Genomic DNA, 21034 nt, shown 5'->3' with positions numbered 1-21034 from the left:
AGCCATGTGATATAATCATGTGGAAACTGTGAGCCCGGCAAACATCGTAGAGTTTCATTAAATTTTTGTATTTAGAGTGGCTGAGATATCAACAACTTCATTAATTGGTCATTTTCACTTTCACCTGCAGGCCCAATTGGATACAGTCTAGAGGGCCAGATTTGACACATGTGCTCTAGATGCATTATTCAGATTACTGTACACCATGAATACCTGGATATCACTCGAGTATACATTTACAAACTCTATACAGACATTAGATGGCTCAGGTGTGGGCTTGTTTTGTTTATGCTCTCTGTCAGTTAAATAAAACATATATCATTTACACCTTCAATAGCTCTCGTGCAATATTTAAAATAAATTTGTTAACGAATGGTTAAATTTTAAGGCATTTTTAGAATCTAGGTTGTTTTTTCCCCACCTTTTTCTTCCCTGTTACTAAATACTAAAGATAGATAGATATTGCGATATTAAATTGTAAATTTAAAAGATGTAATGTTGAATGGTAAATATTGTTAGGGGGCTATTAAAGAAAACACAATCTACTACACACCAGATTGTTATGGTTTGTTTGTATTTGTTGTATCTCTATTGAGTTGAAAAGGTCATATTCAGAATAAGTACGGGTATTTTTCCAACCGCATTTTTTTTATTATTAATAATAATAAGTTTTAATTTATCTCATTTCTAAAAAATATTGTATTGTATCAATATCAGGAGCCTATTGTATCGTAAATTATACTATCCTAGGCCTATTAAAAATAGTTTTGAATGAAGGTAAAACATAAATAGACTAAACCAATCAACCAAGGATACATAATGTTGACTTTGTCCATCTGACTTTTAGCTAAAAAAGCAATATTTAAGCATTGTTCTACAAATAGGGCAAAAGGCGACGTGTGAATAAACTTCACAAAAAGCAATTAAATTCTAAAAGTAAGTGCAGCTTTATTACCAAGATTATTATCTGAAAAAAAAATATGTCACAGTTTTTGTCCCTTTTAGAAAAGAAGAAATCTGCTGATTCATAGTGAGAAATCAAATAGTTAATCTTTATGGAAAAGAGCACCAGGTCAACGACACATGTAAAAGAGTAAATTACATGTTTTTTATAAAATATCTTTCCTGTCATCTGGCAGTCATCTCCTGTCGTTGCTAGCGATATCAATCCTATATTTATGAAAACATGGATACTTTTATTACTTATGTTGTAGTGTGAAATGTGAAAAGGCTTAATCAAGTGTTATTACTCAAACAGAGAAAGGTAGCCAGCAGCAATTATTTTTTTATTATTAACTAATGGGTTACATACATTTAAACTTTAGACATAAGAATATTCTAGAATTTAACAAACTAAATAATTCCTGAAAAAAAAAAAAAAATCAATAAAAATATTATACCACAGATTTTAGATGCGATTTTTGTTGTTTTTTTGCCAATATGGGACTGATATCCAACATAAATATTGGATTGAGACACCATTACTATTAGGTGTAAATATAATAAAAATTAATGATATTACAGAAAACAGACAGTACTGACTTAAAGTTTTGATGCTATTTTAATCCAAATATATATATATATATATATATATATATATATATATATATATATATATATATATATTTTTTTTTTTTTTTATTTTTTTTTTTTTTTAATGGAAATTTCTAAACCTAACCTCCTTTTAAACACTTTTACCTATTTAAGATTTTGAAAGTAAACAATCTTTGAAGAAAACTATATTCATTTTTGGGTAGCAACTATTTTATTTTATTTTTTCTCACTAAAACATTAAGCATAGCTGAAGCTCTGACCGACAGCCTGGGTCACACAAAGGTTAAAGTAAATTACTTTCACTGCGGATGAACCTCTAAATCAGAAGAAAGTGATAATTGGAGGAAGATTTCACACTTCCATGTCTCTGCTTGCTTGTTCAAGCCCTTCTACCCAAAAGCCATGATGATGATGATGATTATCCAGCTCAAGTCAAAGGTATGTGCAATATCAGCTCCCACCTGTGCAGAGGTAATTACTCCACTCCTATCCAACAGTCGTAAGGAACAGAAACACACACACTCCAACATGTCCATACTCATCTACATCTGCAGCTCACTGACACACATACACCATCTTAAGTTAGCCTCATTTTGAGGGATTTATTACATTCTAATAAGCATCAATGTGATTTAATCCACAAAGTAATATTCATTGTTAGAGTACAATTTAAGACTCCTGGAATCTGTAAAAACAGTAGTGAAAATGATTCAGTAGACAAAATATACCTTAGGTACCACAATTAGTATATCCCCATCAGCAAACAAAAAAAACCAAATAACCCAAATAGTTTCACCATTCACAGAGGGATACACACTTAATCTCAGAAGGGCAAGAATCCTAGATCTGTATGAATTTAGCATGTTGAGAGGAAGAGGTAGACCAGAGGAACAAAATATTATAAAATCACAACAATAAGCATATTAAATGAAAACAGAAACATTTTTGGTTTGATTTACAAATCTCAATATTTCCTTTAACAGAGCTGTCCCTAAAACATTTTCAACAGCATACTGTCTATTAAACTGTAGCATACTGAAGTCTCCTTTTTTAAAAGAAATAATGAAAAAAATTAATCTTAAGTGCCAGAGAAGTGTTTCCCCACACTTCCCCAAGAAGTCCCTAGAGACGTTTCTGTTTACTTCCGCTATTGCAAACTGTGTGACGCAGCATTTCCATAGGTGCCATAAAAACTGTGTTTACTCGTCCCTCACAATATATGATAAAGTAAAATTAAAATATGGAACAGCTTCAATTAAATGAATTAAAATAAATACGCTACAATCTGGTAGAGGCACAGGTTGTTTGAAAAGGGGGCGATGAGCGATTAAAAACATTTTTATCAAGGTTCTGGTTGGAAGGAATTTGGCCCCAATATCAAACAGACATTCAAAAGCTGTCCTCTCTAATTCCTGCTTCTCCAGTGTCTGCCTGTTGTGTTGTATGCAAAACAGAAATTTGACACTGGTGTCACACCACTCTGACCATCTATACCTAACTAACACACCCTGCAACAAAAAAGGACAACGAAAACACAGAGGTGTTCAATCCCATTTCACACAGTCATTTAAGAATCTAAAAACCTTGGATTTTTTTTTGATTGAACATTGTTGGAACATCTTCACATAATTCCGCTGTGTGCTAGTGCAGTGTACACCAGAAAACAAATATATTTCACATAATGATTCAACTGTGTCCTGGTTTGTTGTGGCTTCCTGTTGTTGTTCATCCTCTGGCTGCCTCAGAGTCTCCCAGGAAGGCTACGTTGTCATAGCGATGATGCTGTCCCTCCAGGTCTGAGCTCAGGGGGTCAGTCAGTGGGACTTCATACATGTTGTCTCCACCTGTCACTGTGATCACAGTGACCTCTGGTGGAGATTCAGCAGTAGAGACGTTCTCCTTTACCTCCTCCTCCGCGTCGACCCCGAGGGCCTTCAGGATGTCGCACTTACACATGGGGCAGGTTCTCTTGTCCAGCAGCCAGGGCTCGATGCAGTCTTTGTGGAAAATGTGGTTGCATGTCAAAACTGTTGCCACTTCACCCACTTTGTAGGACTCAATACACACAGCACACATGTAGGAGTCGGAGATTGTTTCCTCATCTCCTCTCTTCAGTGTGCGCACTGGCAGGCGTCTGATTGCATTCTTGACCACTGATTTCAGTTTTTTCTCCCTACGTCTGTCCCGGGTCAAAATGTAGAGACGATTTGCTGAAATGAAAACAAAGTAGGCGATAGAGGCTGCTGTCACGATGAAGAAAGCAATGGACAGGATGTAGAGCCAATAGGTGTCCATCCACGGTCCATGAGGACGACCCACATCGACAACAAGCTGTACTTCAGTCCCGTTCTTCACCAGCTTGACGATCTCCGTACCAAGAATGTTGCCAATCATTATGGCTACGATATCGTCTGCGTCTGAGTGGGACATTTGAGTGGTGCTGTTTCCACTGCCATCCACATTGTACACCACCACAGCAGCAGCTCCTTGAAGTTTGGCACTACTGATCTTCTCACTGAAGGTGCAGTTTCCTCTTTTGATAAGGGCGATCCAGGGCGGTGAGCTGGAATTACGGTTATAGAAGGTTTCCGGGCCGCAGCCTTTTGGATCTCCTTTGGGAACCGTAGCAATCCCCTCAGCTCTCACAACATCCGAGTTCCGTCCAAACACCCCACATTCACATGCCTTCTCCTCAGTCTTGTTGCTGCTGTTATAACTTATTTCCACCACAGCAGACCAAAAGAGTACAGCAGTTGAACAGTGAACAAGCGCTGACAGACACAGAAACAGGAGCAGGCTGTGTTGTCTTTTCTCACCCATGGTGACGCTCCTCTTGGAAAAAAAGAACAACAAACCCTCTGTTATCTACTTAGTTCGCTTCTTTTTCAGCTTTTTTTTTTTAAAAAGTCCTCTTTTAGTCCTAGTTCCGGTCCCACCACAGCAATCAGACTCCAGCTAGGGTTTCACCCAACCTGCTGTTTTCCGTAATATGATCTGAGCCTTTGGTAAAACAACACGAGGTATGCGTCAGCCACTCACCTCTCGTTATCTGCCTGAACCTTGAACACTGAGCACCTCCTCACAGAGGGCAGGGTTCTGAGATTCAACAAGTTGAAGTACACACAGAGTTTTCCTGATTCCAGTAGCTCGTAACAATATACAAAAAGGCAAGCTTTGACAGGGAAAAACAACAGGAAGACTTTCGTAGATCAGTAAAATGAAGAAATCATGTGACATAAAAAAAACCTGCTATGGTTTCACTGTTTGTTCTTCATAACACGTAACAACTCAACCAGCTACACCAGTTCAGCCAGTTCCTTCCTCTTTTGTCAGCGTCACAGTTATTTAAAGTAAACTGACAAGTATTACCACATGCCTTGTGATCATTTAACCTGTAGGACAAATACAGTCCTAATCAAACAGCTGAGCACCATCAAATAAAAAGAGACACTACCTAGCAACACTAGCACACCCACAACCATAAAGGGTGTAACATTATTCAGGGTTGAAGGTGCTCTTACTTTGACACTCCAATAATTATAAAACTGGTAGTTCAATCCATTGAGTTATCTCATCTCACATATAGTTCAACTATACTATCTGCTGCATAAAAAACAGTCAGCCAAAACAAGGTTGTCGGCATAGTATTAAAGTGTCCTTACTTTACTGGCCTACATACAATACAATCTACAAATATTTCTAAAGAAATAATCCTGACCGGTAAACCTGCTTCATTGTTGGAAAATATTAGATATGTAAACCAAACACACTCACATTCTATGAGGCGTGCTTCTAGTCATGATTTGGTCACTAATCGGCCTCGAACTATTTACTACAAAAGTCTGTCTTTTTTAAATAATCTAAACTATGGAATAAACTGCCTAAAAAACTGAGGAACTCAACAAATTTGCATGTATATAAAAAAAACAGTAAAAACCCTGTTGTACCTGTGAGATCAAGACATGTATTGTTCATTCTATTACTGTATTTATAATTGTATTTTGTTCTGTTTTTGCTATTGTATATCTATTGTAAATATTGTGTTGCTTTTAATTAGGGACCCCCAGGAAGACTAGCAACCACTATGGTGGAAGCTAATGTGAACCCCAATAAACTTCACGAGCCTCATTCCACACAGCTAACATAGCAGCGACAACTGAGATGGAAGAGTGCATTGTCTAGTTGCCTTTGTATCTTCTTACACACAAGTGAAAGCCCACAGAGGATGGCTAACAGGTTTCCAATGACAATGACCTGATGGAGATTCAGTTTACACTCATTCCAAAACACACACATTTAGACAAACACAATCTACTAATAATTGCTACTTCATAGCTGCCTGACCTAACATCTACCCATCTGTGCCGAAGCAGGATCTAAGCAAGAACTCTCATACTATTTATAATCTTAATTCCATAAATAGCCCTGGCTCGGAGTATAGATCAGGGGTGTCAACCTCATTTAATTTCAAGGACAACACACGACCGCGTTTGACCTGAAATGGGCCGGACAAGACAAAATTCAGAATTTGTGAAGGGAAAAGAAAAAAAAAAATCACAAATTTAAAAAAAAATTAAAAAAAAAAAATCAGTATTCCTTGACTTTGCAACTAATTTTCTCGAATTTTGCAATGTAATTTGCCAGAATTCTGTGGGATAATTTGTAAGAATTTTTCAGCTTTTCAAAAATAATTTACCATCACTGTAAATAATGCAGTATTGGACCCTCCATCATATTTTTTCTACTACTTGTATGGTAATTTACAAAAAGTGCTGTGATTGCTACTTTGAAGAAAATCTTCCAGCGGGCCGGACAAGATGATCTGGCAGGCCGAATTTGGCCCGCAGGCCTTGAGTTTGACATAGGTGGTATAGACTGTAAAGACTGCACCCAGATTGTCCATTGTTGATGTCCATTAGGCATAAATAAGGACACAGAAACACACACACACAGTAGGTAACAGTGTGTTTAGTTTAACTGCCAGTGAAATATTCTAACAGTGAGTGGTGTGTAAAAGTTACAGTTTTAAGAATATAATTCAGGCCTTTAAGTCCAATGCTGACACCTGCTGGGTAAAGAAGAAACTACCCACACACAAACAGGACTTATATATTCATAATTAACAGTTAAAGTAAGATCTTGGACCAAAATACAACTCTTAAGAGTATATAGCCAGTATTTCAAAGCTTCAATGAAAGGAAACATGTTGTGATTTGGTGTAGAGCAGTAATGTACTCATGGCTTTAGTTACAAAGATTTTTCTTCTATTGTTAGTTTTTATGAGACTAAAAAAGATAGAAAATATCAAAAACAGTCCATTGATATCCAACATCTCAAAGGACTTCAGGTATGTGAAATGAAAGGATCAGCTAAAAGGAATTAAAACAACTCAAGTGTAGGTCTCGTAAAATTAATTAATTAACGATTGCTCGATTTGTTCAAAAAGTGTGTTAAATGTTGAAAATACAATAAACTAAAATACTCCGTTTATTGACACTGTTAGAAACGTTTTGCGCATAGTTGGATGTGGAGTCCCGTAGAAGGATTCAAAGAAGTGTTTTGACTTCACTCTTACTGTGATTTCTGGGAGTGATGCAAGCATTTCCATCCCTGCTCCATCCGTCCCAAACATAGTCAATGTCCAACGGTCTCAAATGCTACCAGAAAATATAGACATGATAATATTTTAGAAAAGGAGCAGGTCCATATTTTAAATATTGGCTGTGTAGACTGTTATAGTTTGATATTAAAAAAAAAAAAATTGTTGTGCAAAGTTCATGCACAGATAGGTATTTTCTTTTATTTTTATTCTTTAAATGTCACAATGATGAATCTATTTGCAGATATGCACTGTTTGCACTATAAATGGTCCTATTTATTCATTATTATATTGTTTATTCTATATTCACATGAGTTGAATATATAAGTATAATAACTGTGCCCAGATTTAGTCAAATAAAAGCAGTTATTTTTAAAACTGCATTTTCCTTTTTTCCCTTTCCAAAAATATCATCTAAATCATATCATTCTTTCTTTTTTATTACAAATTTTACATTTTGATAGCGCTTTGAGATGACTTTTGTTGTAATTAGCACAATATAAATAAAGTGGAACTGAATCGTTATCGTGAGCCCAGTAGACTATTATACTAAAATACTCTAAACAATATGTGGTTTACGACACAGTATTTTAATCTTTCTGCTGTATGATGATCGACTACTGCCAACAAGATTTTGTTGTATTGTTTTCAGCGCAATGACAATAAAGCTTCTATGTCTATTTATATAATTGTTTATTTTGAGCAATACAATACACAGAAAAAGCTTTAGTTGTATGTTTACATACATTTTTCTAATTGTAGCCTACACGGCTAATGATATGGTATGTATTAAACATTGTAGATAACAAATAAATACACTGCTCAAAAAGGAGCGGGATAAAGTAGCACCTATTATCTCCCACCCCCATTTTTCATTCAGTTTTCAAAACTTATTTAACATTTATTCTTTTATTTGTGATTTTTTTTTTTTTTTCTTAAGTGGCTGTAACAAAAGCAATTTCCCCCTGGGATTAATATAGGAATTATGATGTTCCTGATATTTTCAAATTTACATACATCAATTAATATCATATACATACACAAGGCTGATACTCAGAGGTGTAAAGAGTACTGATATATTCTACTTAAGGTCAAGTACTGTTACTTGATTGAAATTGTACTCAAGTACAAGTAAAAGTCATACATAAAATACTCAAGTATAAGTAAAAAAGTAGCTCAAATAAATAGTATTCAAAGTAAAAGTTAGTAGTTAATTTTCTGAATTTTTTAAACTATAAAAACTTCAAGAATAACCTGCATTCATTGCTGTTTTATTTAGGTTTCACAATGTCTGCAGACATTGTGAAACCTAAAAATTAAAAAAATAAAGTAAATAATTATTTTTTGTGATCATCATGATGACCACAAAAAATAATTTACTGTAGAAATTTAACGAATTATTTGACTTCTTAAAACGTACTTAAGTACAAGTAAAATTACTGATTTAAAAATATACAAGTACTCAATTAAAGTAACGTGAGTGCTTGTAATCCGTTACTTTCACCTCTGCTGATACTATTGTTTATTGTCCCGTCCCGTGAACATTATATATCGTCACACCAGTAGATATATAATATAACTATTCTACCTACAGATTAAAAGCTGTTTTCCAGCAACAAACAACTTGAATTAAACTGCAAACAAACACTTTAGAACCACACAGGGGCGCCATTAGCTCACTGTGCTGTGCTAATGTCGACCATTATAATAACACCTGCATGTTAGCTTAGCTTAGCTGAATTTAGCTGTAGTTTAGTCACAAAGTGCTGCGTGTAACATTTGAATAGGCTTTTTTTTATATCACTCTTTACACCACATCTTCTGTTGCACTTCCTGTTAGCATGTATGGGTCAATTAAACACAGATTAAAGTGTCTCACCAGCTGTTGTGAAGGTTTGGTGACTGCAGTGGTGGAAAGTTGTTGCTCACAGACACACAGATGTTTCCTCCTTGTGCTCATTACAGCACGTGTGTAGGACAGCTCACTTTTTAGGGAAACCCAAGGACATGTCCCAACACGTCTCCCAACACGTTCCATCAAAGCAACAGCAGCAGCACCCCCAACTAGAGCAGGGCGATTTGGCCTCAAAAAATAAATGTAAAAAAAATTAATTAAAATTTTTTAAAGAAATATTCAAATTTCGATTCGATTTTCGATTAATATTTTTTTTTTAATGCACTTAAAAATGACTGCAGACATCAGATATAATGTCAAAAGTGCAACTTTATTGCTGTGACTGTCCTCAAGAGTTAAAATGCATAGAAAAATCAGAAAATAAAAAGTAAACCAGGCTCTGTCATTCAACAATTTCAAGCTTTAACCCAGGTTTAAGTAAAAGTGCAACTTCACAGTAGCTTAAATTTTCTGATTAAGAAATCAGACAACTACATATTTTAGAACATATAACATTACAATAAAATATAAACTCTGCCCTTAGCATCTCAGCATAGTGTGAATAAAACATTAAACATGCCTGTGGCACACATATAGCCTACTCAAAGGGGAAACAAATGTAAACAAAGAGGGGGCTGGGTCACATCGTGCTACGGTAACGCAAAAAAGTTTGAAAAAACTGTGGTGGGAAAAAATAAAAAATAAAAAATATTTTTATTAAATTAAATGAAAAAAAATAAATTAAATTAAATTTTAAAAAAAAACTCAACTTTGCAAAATAAAAATCCTTCTTATCTACAAATTCGATAAATCGATTTTTTTGCCCAGCTCTACCCCCAACTCTCTCACACACACTAATAATTATGAAACTTTTTGTGCTTAATCAAAGCACAATTCACTTTAAAGTTTGTTGTCAAGGTGTAAAATGATGGATCCATCCTTTTATTTTGACAGTGTTTACCAATATTGGGTATATTAATACTGGGACGATATAGTTCATTATACAATACGATGATTGGTTCAAGATAACGACACGGTAGCCTGGCGATAAGCCACACCCACTTCCTTACTTTTTGTAATGGCCTGTATTAAACATTTAATAATACGAGACGATTAGGATAGATTCCAGGCTAACAACAGGGGAAAGGCAAGTAAAAAATGTATTTGGAAAAATAAGTGTTTTTTTTTTTTTACTTTAACTGGGCTACTTACATACTTACAGTACTCTGGGTATGACTTTTTCAACTCAATAGGAATATTAAAAAATCTAATAAACAACAGCATATATAAGAGTTTTTTTGCCTGTTTTAAGTGCAAAAAGTGCCAAAACAAAATGCAAAAACAAAGACTGACAATTCATGCCTGTCTAAAAATAAAACCAAAACCATGTCACTTAAATCTGTGCAAGAACTAAAAAAAAATTAAAAAAAACCCCATCAAACTAGGTTTACACAGCCCAGGTATGTAATATTTAAACATGAATTTCTCTAGAGGCACATGAAGCCTTTATATTCATCAGTCTTTCTATGGACCTCCTAATAAATGTCATTGGAATATATTATACTGTATATATACATTTATATTATAACTGTGCCCAACATGTTCTTTTTTTACCATTATTATCATGTCTACAACTTCTGGCAGCATTTAAGACTTTTGGACATTGGCTATGTCTCCTGCAGATATCACAATACATTGTCGCACAAGAAATCCCACCTTTAGTGTACATGGTCATTTATCATTTTCAAAATAATTGGATTATTGTCTGATTGGTTTATTAGTTTCCTTCTGCCAAGGAGGTTCTACTTTCATCAGCGTTTATTTATCAGCTTGTGTGTTAGCAGGAATACATCAAAAGTACTTAACGAATTTTGGCAAATTTTAAGAACTTACACCATGGAAGATTCCATTTGGAGGGGATCTGGATCAATGCTGATTCTGGGTCAGTTTGAAAAATTTAAAAATCCCTATCCCTCATCACTGGCGAGATTTAAAAAATTATATTTTGGTTGGTATTCGACCGATCTTGATGAAATTTGACTCAGTTACGTCAGGTTGGCTCCTTAATTACCACATTGAGTTTTGTCCAGAATGGATCCGGATTGTGCATGCCATCAAATGTATTTATTTTATTTTTCAATTGATAATCTACTGTATGGTTAATAATGGGGATATAAGTTTCTTTGGAGCCTTTAAAGTGTGAATGATCATGGTACGCTGATCAGATAACTGCCAATATCTGGCAAAGACGAGATTTGGTGCTTGGTGGAGGTTTGCAGTATTTGAGTGTTCTTAATAAACTTGCAAATGACTCCAACACAAGTAACAATAAGTTTTGGCTTAAGTGAAACCTCAGCTCAGAAACGTGGTAAAATGGCTCACATGTTTCTGTTGATTCAGTTGTGCCTACTGACACTGACACTGACACACACCAACAAACTGGCTCCTTATATTCAAAATAAACTACATTTGTTCTTTTATCCAGTCTTTGTTAGTCAGAGTGATATGGTTTTAATTCCAAGCTCACAGTCTGGTGTTTGTGGCCCGATTTTTATCTACGTTATTGTTAGAAAAAAAACCTAATACTAACACAATTCATTGTTTTCAGAGATAAGGTGGCCTGTAGCTGTGCTGCTTATCTTCTATATATATATATTTTTTCTAATGACAGCCCTGCTGGCCTCTGGCTGTTTCTGCCCTGTGTGCTGGCCAGCCTACCTCCTTACTCGTGATCCCCCATTCTTGTGAGCAGCAGACCTTCAAAAGACGCCTTCTCCCCACAGTAATCTCTCTCTGCAGCTTGTAGATGTAGCATAGAGCTAGGTGTAGAGCTTAGAAATAGATTTCAAGCTCTCACTCAACCTCTGCAAGCTTGTTACACACATGACATCTTAGAATAATATTGCCTACTTTTTAACTCACTCTAACCTGTGGTTAATCATGAGTGAGGCTCAAGCTCTGCAGAAAAAGAAGAGGAGAAAAGATTTCATACCTTACTTTCTGGGATTTGTGATATTTTTATATGGAATTGTTCAATTGGTTTCTTTCACAGCAAAATCAACCCAGGGAAGAAACTCTGTGAGAGTGCGACGGGCTCTTGGTAAGTGTCTGGATTTTTTAATATCTAACCACGGGGAACAGATTACAAAGATTTTACCACTCATGTTTCAATGTGTGTGTGCAGAGAATGAGACAGAATGCATCCCACCTCAGTCCTCAGAGTTCCCTGATGGATTCTTCACGCTGCAGGAGAGAATGGACGGAGGGCTGGTCATATACTTCATGCTTATTTTCTACATGTTTCTAGCAGTTGCACTTGTCTGTGATGATTACTTTCTGCCATCCTTGGAAGTCATCAGTGAACGTAAGTGTGAAAGTGTTTCCTGTCCAATGGTTCACTGATTGGTTAAAGTTGAGAAGGGTTCTCCCCTGCACCCTTCATCATGCTTATCAGATCATCAGACTCCAACAACGACTGAGCATCCATACATGATCTCTACATTAGACATAAATGCTTATAATCTTAATCTAGAATGCAATAATATGATTATAATTAATACTGATGCTCTCTAGACCAGTGTTTCCTAAATGGGGGTACGTGTACCCCTAGGGGAATACGATGGCAGTACTGAGGGTACTTGAGAGAGGGAGAGAGTGGAAAATTAACAAATGAAGTGTCAGTCTTGGTTCCACCCCAGGTGTGAAATGACCGTAAATGATCAAACTATAGAAAACAATCTATTCAGGAGCCACTAAATCAGTCAACCTTGGGGTCGGAACCCCATGTGGGTCACCTGATATTTCTGAAAAATTACAAAACATTTTTGAAATGAAAAAAAATTATTAAAATGACACAATCTTAAACGACTATATTTCTATACTTTCACTTTGTAAATCTAGTTCAACTAAAATGCAGTAAAAAATAGAATCTGAGCTTAAACATGATCATAAACTACATCGAGATAAAATTGTCTTTGGGGTCGCCAGAAATTCTTGATATCAAAACGGGATCACGATCCAAAAAAGGTTGGGAAGCACTGCACTAAATACTGTTTCTTTCCACTTATTTACAAAATGGGATTTTTTTTTAACTGTGTTATCACTCGTTCATTCCATTATTATGCTATAGTTGTTTTTAAATCGTTTTCTAAGCAAAATGTTGGAGTCGGACAAAGGGGGTACTTTGATTCAGAAATAAGAGAAAGGGGGTACTTCAGCCAAAAAAGTTTGAGAACCTCTGCTCTAGTCTAGACTATGGATGGTCTGTGAAAGGAAAACATGAAAGATAATTGATTACAGGATGAATACATAATAATGGTATATAAGAATCATTTGTCAGTTAAGGAGAACCCAATCATAGAGTAAAAAGAAGGCAGGGAGCAGGGAAAAGATCCCAAGTTGATGTCCATATATCAAACCAAAATCCAAACTAACAAGGTGTAAAACAAAAAGATGGAATGGTATGAACCAAATGAGTGACTAACCCTAATCAGAATGAGCATCCCACCCATCCCACTGAGATGACCATTGCACTGGACTCGCAAACACTCAAACAGTCCTTAAGAAGTCGTGAGGGTAATCAGGGAGATGGGCTTCACCTGTGTGAAAACAAGCAAAGGAACTCTCCCTGCACTTACACAATACAAGACAGTGGGTGTTGTGAACAACAAGGGACTGTGACTTACTGTACATGCACAGACGGGTGGAAATAACCAACATATTATTAACAAAAACATGATCTACTGTAAAACCAAACCTAAACTAAACAATCATATTCAGATAAATGGATTGTTGTGGTCTTGGTCTTGATTTGGTCATTCTGGTCTCAGCCAAGCCTTAGTCTTGAGTCCAACACTACCTTATACACTACTAATGTATCTCTCACCCTCTATTCAATGTGTCCAATTCCTGCACTTTGGTGTAGCAATGCTCCATCTTAACATATGTGTGACCTTTAAATAAAGTACAGTTAAAGTTACCTTTTTACCGAAGGGGGTAGGGTTTGGTAATAGACAAGGCCTCACAGTTCTTTATTCTTTTTGAATGTTTTTTTTGATAAGAAAAGGCATACTTTATTACAACGCTAATGAAAACAAAGAACAAATGGTAAAAAAGTTTGTGGAATCATGTGTAACTTATTACAAAGGGGCCTCTTGTAGAAATAAATATTTAATTTGATTTTATTTATTTTTTACAGGCCTGGGACTCACACAGGATGTAGCAGGAGCCACTTTTATGGCAGCAGGAAGTTCTGCACCTGAACTGGTCACAGCTTTTCTGGGTAACTATGTACAGTACGGATACAGTCAGCTGTGTTTATGATAGCATAATGGTCTTTGTTGGTATTTTAATTATAGTCAATAAACACATTTTGTTTTCCAATAATACATCTCATGGCCCTGATCTTTGTAGCTGAGGTCTCCCTCTGTGTGTCCTACGCTAGGTGTGTTTGTGACTAAGGGGGATATTGGGGTCAGCACCATTGTGGGATCAGCTGTCTACAACCTGCTGGGGATCTGTGCAGCCTGTGGACTCTTGGCCTCATTGGTACCTCTGACACACCCACATCCTCACAACCGTTACACAAGTTTTACCGATTTACGAACCTCCTTTATACAAGCGGCGTGTGTTGACCATTCCTTTGATGTGTGTCCTCTCAGGCTGGACGCCTTACATGTTGGCCTCTATTCAGGGACTGCCTGGCATATGGTATCAGTGTGGCTGCTGTTATTGCCATCATATCAGATAACAAGGTTTACTGGTGAGTTATTGTATTTTTGTCCAGCAAGACAGCATTGCAGTGTTACATCCTGTTCACAATGAACGTTGCTCAGAAACAACAAATAAGGCTGTTTAATGTATCTCAGCTTACTGAGTGAAGAAAAGACTCACTTTTTCTTAGTGAATATGCAGTTTGGAGGAAAAGGGGTGAGGAACAGAACAGAGCATTGCACCCCAAATCATGACCGACTGTAGATATTTCACACTGGACCTTAAGCAGCTTGGGTTCTGTTCCTCACCCGTCTTCCTCCAAACCCTTGGACCTTGATTCCCAAATGAAAGGCACACTTTACTTTCATCAGAAAAGAGGACCTTGGACCACTGGCCAACAGTCCAGTCCTTCTCCTCTTTTTTTCTGCAAAAACTGAAAAACACAGTAAATGGTGATTTCTTCACAGTATTCTAATTTTTTTAATTCCTGTTTTCATGGGTTTTATGAGCTGGAAGCCCAAATTATGTAAAAATAAACAAATAAATGCTTGAAACCCTTAATCTATAATGTATGAAAGTTTAACTTTTTGAATGGAATTATGGAAATACACAACTTTTCCATGATACTGTAGTTATATATATATATATATATCTTTTGCATCTGAAGTATCTGACATAATATATGTTGTATTTTTATTGATTTTATTGAGGTTATTTTCAGGGTCTTCTAATTTTTTTTCGGTTTTTATTTTTGTTCAATTGTAGAATATTCAGTGACACTTTATTTGAAGTTTTCTACATAAGGCTGACACTATCTGTCACTAACACTATCTGTCACTAACATGAATAAGGTGTTATGAAGGCTATCGTTAAGCGGGTTTGGTGGAAAGATATATTGGGGTAAGGTTGGATTAAGGTTAGGGTTTAGGACTAAAGGTTAGGGTTAGGGTACCAAATGACACTTAATGACAGACTCTATTGATGCTATTGACAGGTGTCATGTCATAATAATCACCGTATGTATTAAATGTCAAGTCAAGTGTTACCAAATATACTAGTGTATAAAAATGCATGTAACAAATAGGTTAATGTTAAATTCCACATCATATCGGTATCGACCAATGCACAAGAGTGCAATATTGGTATCGTATTGGAAGTGAAAAATTAGTACCTGCACACCTGACTAGTTCCGTGGTAATGGAAGTAACACAATGTGGCGCAGGCCATGACGTACATTGGCAAAAGTCTCATTTCATGAGGGCTAAGGTGGGATGAGATATTTGATGCTGAGATAACACATTGACACTGTTACATTTACAGTGGAGGGCCCATTGATTTATTATTTATTATTATTGCTCTTTCTATAGGTATGAGGCAGCATGTCTGCTGCTGGTCTACGTTGTCTACATTGTGGTTCTGAGTTTCGACCTTCGCATTAGTGAGTTTGTTTTGAGGAAGCTCAGCCCTTGTTGCACTTGTCTGGGTTCGAGCTCCGCTGAGAAAATTGAGACACAGCCCTTGATTGGCTGGAATGACGAAACCGCCTTAAGGATCCACAGTCGCTCCAGAACAGACAGTGGCATCTTCCAGGATGACTCGGGGTATTCTCAACTCTCGCTCAGCCTGCATGGCCTCAGTGACATTCACGAAGGTATAATAAAACAAACTGGAAACTGGGTTGGGGTCAATTATAATTGTAGTTGCATAATTGATAATGAATTACAATTATGGCATAATTATAATTGTAATTTTAAAAATCTGTTGCCGTGGTAATCGTAAATGATTTGTAATTGAGTTAAGATAATTGTATTTACCCTAGAAATTAACTAAAAACTGTTAAATTACAATTTAATTAAAGGCAAAACAGGTCTATGGCTTACATGTATGTAGTTAACAATTATCAAAATAAGTTTCATATTAAGTTTTCCCACTACCTGTCAGTGAATTTTCACACTAAGGGTTAGAAGAGTTAGGGGTTAATGGGTTAGAATTAGGGTATCATTTTACAGGGTCGCAATAGTATGAATGTACAGTAACTGATGTTTTGTATAGAGTTTATAGTTATTGTTAAATTCCAACTCTTATCCCTTAGTTGGGTTTTTACATACAATATTATAATAAATGCAATACAATATAAATTGAAAGATGCTAAAACAATGTAAAAAAAATTGCATGTCGTCATATCAAATCAAATGCTGAAAGAATAAAAGTTAGTAAAATTGTAATTGAACTTTATTAATTGAGAATGTAATTGTAAATGACTTTCAGGGGAAAAATATTAATTGTAAATTATTTGCAATTGGAAAAAATGCTGGTCATCGTAATCCTTATTGATTTGTAATTGAACACGGATAAGTGATGATGTAATTGTAATTGCAATATTAATTTGACCCCAACCCTGGATGGAAATGTATTAAACATCATTTTGTGACCTTCAGTGACCTTCATCTTCCTGCTTCTCAACAGAACAGACAAATGTGTTTTCGGTGCCAGAGAGCGACCTGAAACGAATCCTGTGGGTTTTGTCTCTGCCGGTTATTATTTTGCTTTTCCTGACTATTCCGGATTGCAGGAGGAGATTCTGGAAGTCGTGGTTTTTGATCACCTTTCTGATGTCAGCTGTCTGGATCTCAGCTTTCACATACATACTGGTGTGGATGGTTACTGTTGTTGGTAAGATGCCATTCACGTTTTACCATGTCCTAGCTGCATATCACAAGGGTTTAAAACTTGTGAGAAAAAGGTCTGATTCGAAGGGTAGAATCACATGTTGGATTGCTGAGTAATTCCTGGGATGCCATTGTCCTGAAGTTAGGAGGGGAGGGGGGGGGGGGGGGGATTATAGCAGCCCACCACAGGAGGATTACAGTCAGCTTCACCCTGAGGAAACACAGTCATGTGAGTGCTGGGTGTGCGTTCTAAACCAGACACGGTTCTATGAGCAGCTTCAGTTCCTATCCACCATCAGAGATGTTAACTACAGCAAAGCTTCAACACCAGCATGTGACAACTGAAGGTCCATTGAAGAATAAAGAAGAATACAACCGTGCAATCATTAAATAGACTCACACTGAAGAAAACCTGACAAAAGAGAAAACCTCCAACCAAAGGAACATTTCAACCCAATAACTTTCACTTCTGTAATAATTACAATAGCCTAATGTTTTCATTAACAGGTTCAAACAAGCCCAATAGTTGTAGTGTTTGTTCTCCTTACATAGCTTCTAAGGTTTGTTGAAACAGAAAAAGAGATTTAATGTGTTTACCATACGCAGAATTTACAGGGGGGGTGTTGTCCCCCAATGATCAAAAGTTTTTGAGTTTTCCCAAATTCATTAAAAAAAATAAAATTCTTAATATAATGTACATAATATACACATGTGTTAAGGAATAGTTTTAAAGGACCAGCAACCGATGACATTTGACCCTCCTGTTTCCCGTAGCAACTCAGAGCTTTGTTTGTTGGCAGTGGCTATCCGTACAGTTGCTGTATCAATACACCGACATTTTATCCATATTTGGCCAGTTTAGGTCACGTGACTTGACAAAGACTAAACCTTAACCTAACCCTCAAAATTGTTGCAATATTGGGTTATAACCTAAACCTAACCCTAAGACGCTACGTACCTGTACTTTGGTAACCGTACCTATAGCACCGGGTGCTGTCCGTACGGTAAACGCACAAATAAACACTTTCCAAAATACATGTCGGAATCATGTGAAATTACATTATTTTAAATATTTCTGATGTTGATGTACTGCATATTAAAAGATCAGTATTTTAAAATATTGCGTCTTTAATACCAACATAACATTTTTGATTATTCATTAACTTGTTACATCTATAAAATGGTTTCTATCTTTGAAAATGTGAAAGGTAACTCATAGGAGCGTGATAAGAAATGGATGAGGTCAGATGACCGTTCTCACTGAAGTACACTTCCAAGGTGTACTTGCTTATTACGTGAGTTACGTACAGTAATAAGGCTGCTCCAGGAGCAGATACACAGCCTTACGTACAATAATTTAACTGACTAACACTAGTCTATAACTGAAATAGTCCTGATGACTAAAACTAAATCAATCTTTGCAGTCAAAATGAACACTGCTCTCAATCCATCCTTCTCCCACAGAATGTAGAGTGAACATGTGCTAGTTTTTCTTGGAGGGGCGGAGCCACCAGTGGTAGTTTGTGATGTAAGAAACCGCCATAACGTTACAAATTCCCATTCTCATCCGATAACAAAATGCAATTATGATAGCTTGGTTTCAACCAATAGACGGCAGTCACTCTTACTTGTTTACAATATGCCCAATTGAAATGCTTCAACTAAAATGTCAAGAATTGGACAAGAATCTAAATAAAAGAAAAAAATCTGTTCTAAATCAGAGTAAACTGTAAAGCTGGACATGGATAAGCCACTGTTGCTTTAGCTGCAGGACAGAACTCAGAGGCCAACATGTGAACAATACAATGGGAGTGATGGGGGCCCTTATTTTAACAGATCTAGGCTTTTGGGGGTTCACACGACAAAAAAAAAAGGTTGACAAACACGGCTTTATGATATCTGAGGGAGCCGGTAATGATTTTGTGTTGCGATTGTTTTCACACAGGTGAGACCCTTGCCATCCCAGACACAGTTATGGGACTCACTTTGCTTGCAGCTGGAACCAGTATACCCGACACTGTGGCCAGTGTGCTGGTGGCCAGAGAAGGTATTGTCTCCAACAGCCAGGGTTGGGATCAATTACATTCTTCAGTTAAATTATCCATGTTCAATTATGATTACACTGACTGGCATTCATTCCAAATACAATTGATTGTCCATTACAATTACACTCAATTAAAGTTCAATTACAATTAATCACAAAAGTCTGAAATGAATAACCCCAGAAAACTCAACCTTCCTCTTCTGTTAGTATCTCTAATGATAACAGGTCCTAAATCAGCTGTAAAATACACTAAATACAAATATCTATCATCTTATTTCTTTCTTATCTATTGTTTATCTTGTTAGGCTTCATAATCAATGAAAATATAGGTATAATAATTTTGGTGTGGGGGTCTGAGCCTTTTTTGTGTCAGTATACCCCTCGATTTATATTTTTTAAATGGCCAAATGTGGGAAAACTTGATATGAAACACATTTTTAATAATTGGCAACTACACAGAACAGTACCATGGTTCCCCAGTTTTGCATTAAACTATAATTGACATTTTTAACAGAATTTACAAAGCAAATTATCTAAACTCAATTACAATTATAACTGCAGCAGATTTTTTAAACTACAATTACACCATAATTGTAACTAATCAATAATTATTCGATTACATTTATAACTGACCCCAACCCTGCCAACAGCCCTATATCTATAAAAAGATATCTACAACTATAATATATCAGCGCTTTGTGTCAATGAGAAAAGGAAAGCAGTGTTTTTTTGTTCATCAGGTAAAGCAGACATGGCCATGTCCAACATTGTGGGATCCAATGTTTTCGACATGCTGTGTCTGGGATTGCCTTGGTTTATCAAGACTGCCTTTGTGGACACCGTCAACCCTGTGGAGGTCAACAGCACTGGACTGCTCTATATTTCTTCTACCCTCCTCCTTTCAATCGTCTTCCTCTTCATGGCTGTACATGTAAACGGATGGAAGCTGGACTGGAAACTGGGACTGGTTTCTCTCTCCTGCTACATTCTATTTGCCACACTCTCCATTCTTTACGAGCTGGGGATTATTGGGAATAATCCCATAAGGTTTTGCAGTGACTGAGCTCTAACCTTTACCGGACTGATTCCATACTTTCAGAGACATTCCAGAAATGTTAATCCTTTAAATCAACAAATAACAGAGGCAGGTTTGTACACAAGAAGAGCCGGTCACACTTTATTTGCAGTTTAATACGCAAGGCTGACATTACGCTGTCATTAGCATAAGATGTCATGAGGCTATCATTAACGTTGTTCCCTAAATTGACATCTTTGGGGGTATGTTGGCATTTACTAGGTTAGGTAGAAGGTTTAGGGTAATGAACACTCAATGACAGCCTTCATGACACCTTATTCATACTAATGAAAGGTGTAATGTCATAATGACAGCGTAATGTCAGCCGTTATGTATAGAACTTAAATTGTTACCGAGCTTACAGAAGCTGAACACTCAGGAAATAAGTTAGTTATCGCCAAAGTTTTCCAAAGTGCCAAAGATTATTCTCCTGTTTTACATAACTGCAAAATGTCATGATTTTTCTGTTTAAATAAACATTCCCTTA

The 21034-nt window shown here is 36.4% G+C and overlaps 2 protein-coding genes across 3 annotated transcripts; one reads left to right on the top strand and one right to left on the bottom strand.

Moving 5' to 3' along the window:
- Positions 1–2131: 2131 nt before the first annotated feature.
- On the bottom strand, positions 2132–4959 carry LOC114456082 (E3 ubiquitin-protein ligase RNF128-like). The gene has a single exon (XM_028437611.1). The coding sequence runs from the start codon at positions 4372–4374 to the stop codon at positions 3280–3282; it is 1095 nt and encodes a 364-aa protein (XP_028293412.1). The 5' UTR covers positions 4375–4959; the 3' UTR covers positions 2132–3279.
- slc24a5 (solute carrier family 24 member 5) lies at positions 2482–20828 on the top strand. Of its 2 annotated transcripts, XM_028437598.1 has the most exons (10): positions 2482–2502; positions 12012–12147; positions 12232–12411; positions 14245–14328; positions 14491–14594; positions 14708–14808; positions 16127–16410; positions 17226–17432; positions 19374–19475; positions 20213–20828. In XM_028437598.1, exons 1-10 carry the CDS (start codon positions 2482–2484, stop codon positions 20533–20535), a joined length of 1542 nt encoding a protein of 513 aa, XP_028293399.1. In that variant the 3' UTR covers positions 20536–20828. The 2 variants fall into 2 exon arrangements, with proteins under 2 accessions (XP_028293399.1, XP_028293394.1); XM_028437593.1 differs by lacking the exon at positions 2482–2502 and having other exon boundaries at positions 11988–12147.
- Positions 20829–21034: the final 206 nt, after the last annotated feature.

This window comes from Gouania willdenowi, chromosome 3 (assembly GCF_900634775.1).
Source record: "Gouania willdenowi chromosome 3, fGouWil2.1, whole genome shotgun sequence".
NCBI classification, from domain to species: Eukaryota; Metazoa; Chordata; class Actinopteri; order Blenniiformes; family Gobiesocidae; genus Gouania; species Gouania willdenowi.
This window is presented reverse-complemented; position numbering and strand designations above follow the sequence as displayed.

Excerpts from the sequence above, each read along its gene's own strand:
- LOC114456082 (XM_028437611.1), bottom strand. The coding sequence starts at position 4,374 with ATGGGTGAGAAAAGACAACACAGCCTGCTCCTGTTTCTGTGTCTGTCA.
- slc24a5 (XM_028437593.1), top strand. The coding sequence starts at position 11,988 with ATGAGTGAGGCTCAAGCTCTGCAGAAAAAGAAGAGGAGAAAAGATTTC. Across the intron at positions 12,412-14,244 it reads CTTGGAAGTCATCAGTGAAC|GCCTGGGACTCACACAGGAT; the intron begins GTAAGTGTGAAA and ends TATTTTTTACAG. Across the intron at positions 19,476-20,212 it reads TGTGCTGGTGGCCAGAGAAG|GTAAAGCAGACATGGCCATG; the intron begins GTATTGTCTCCA and ends TTTGTTCATCAG.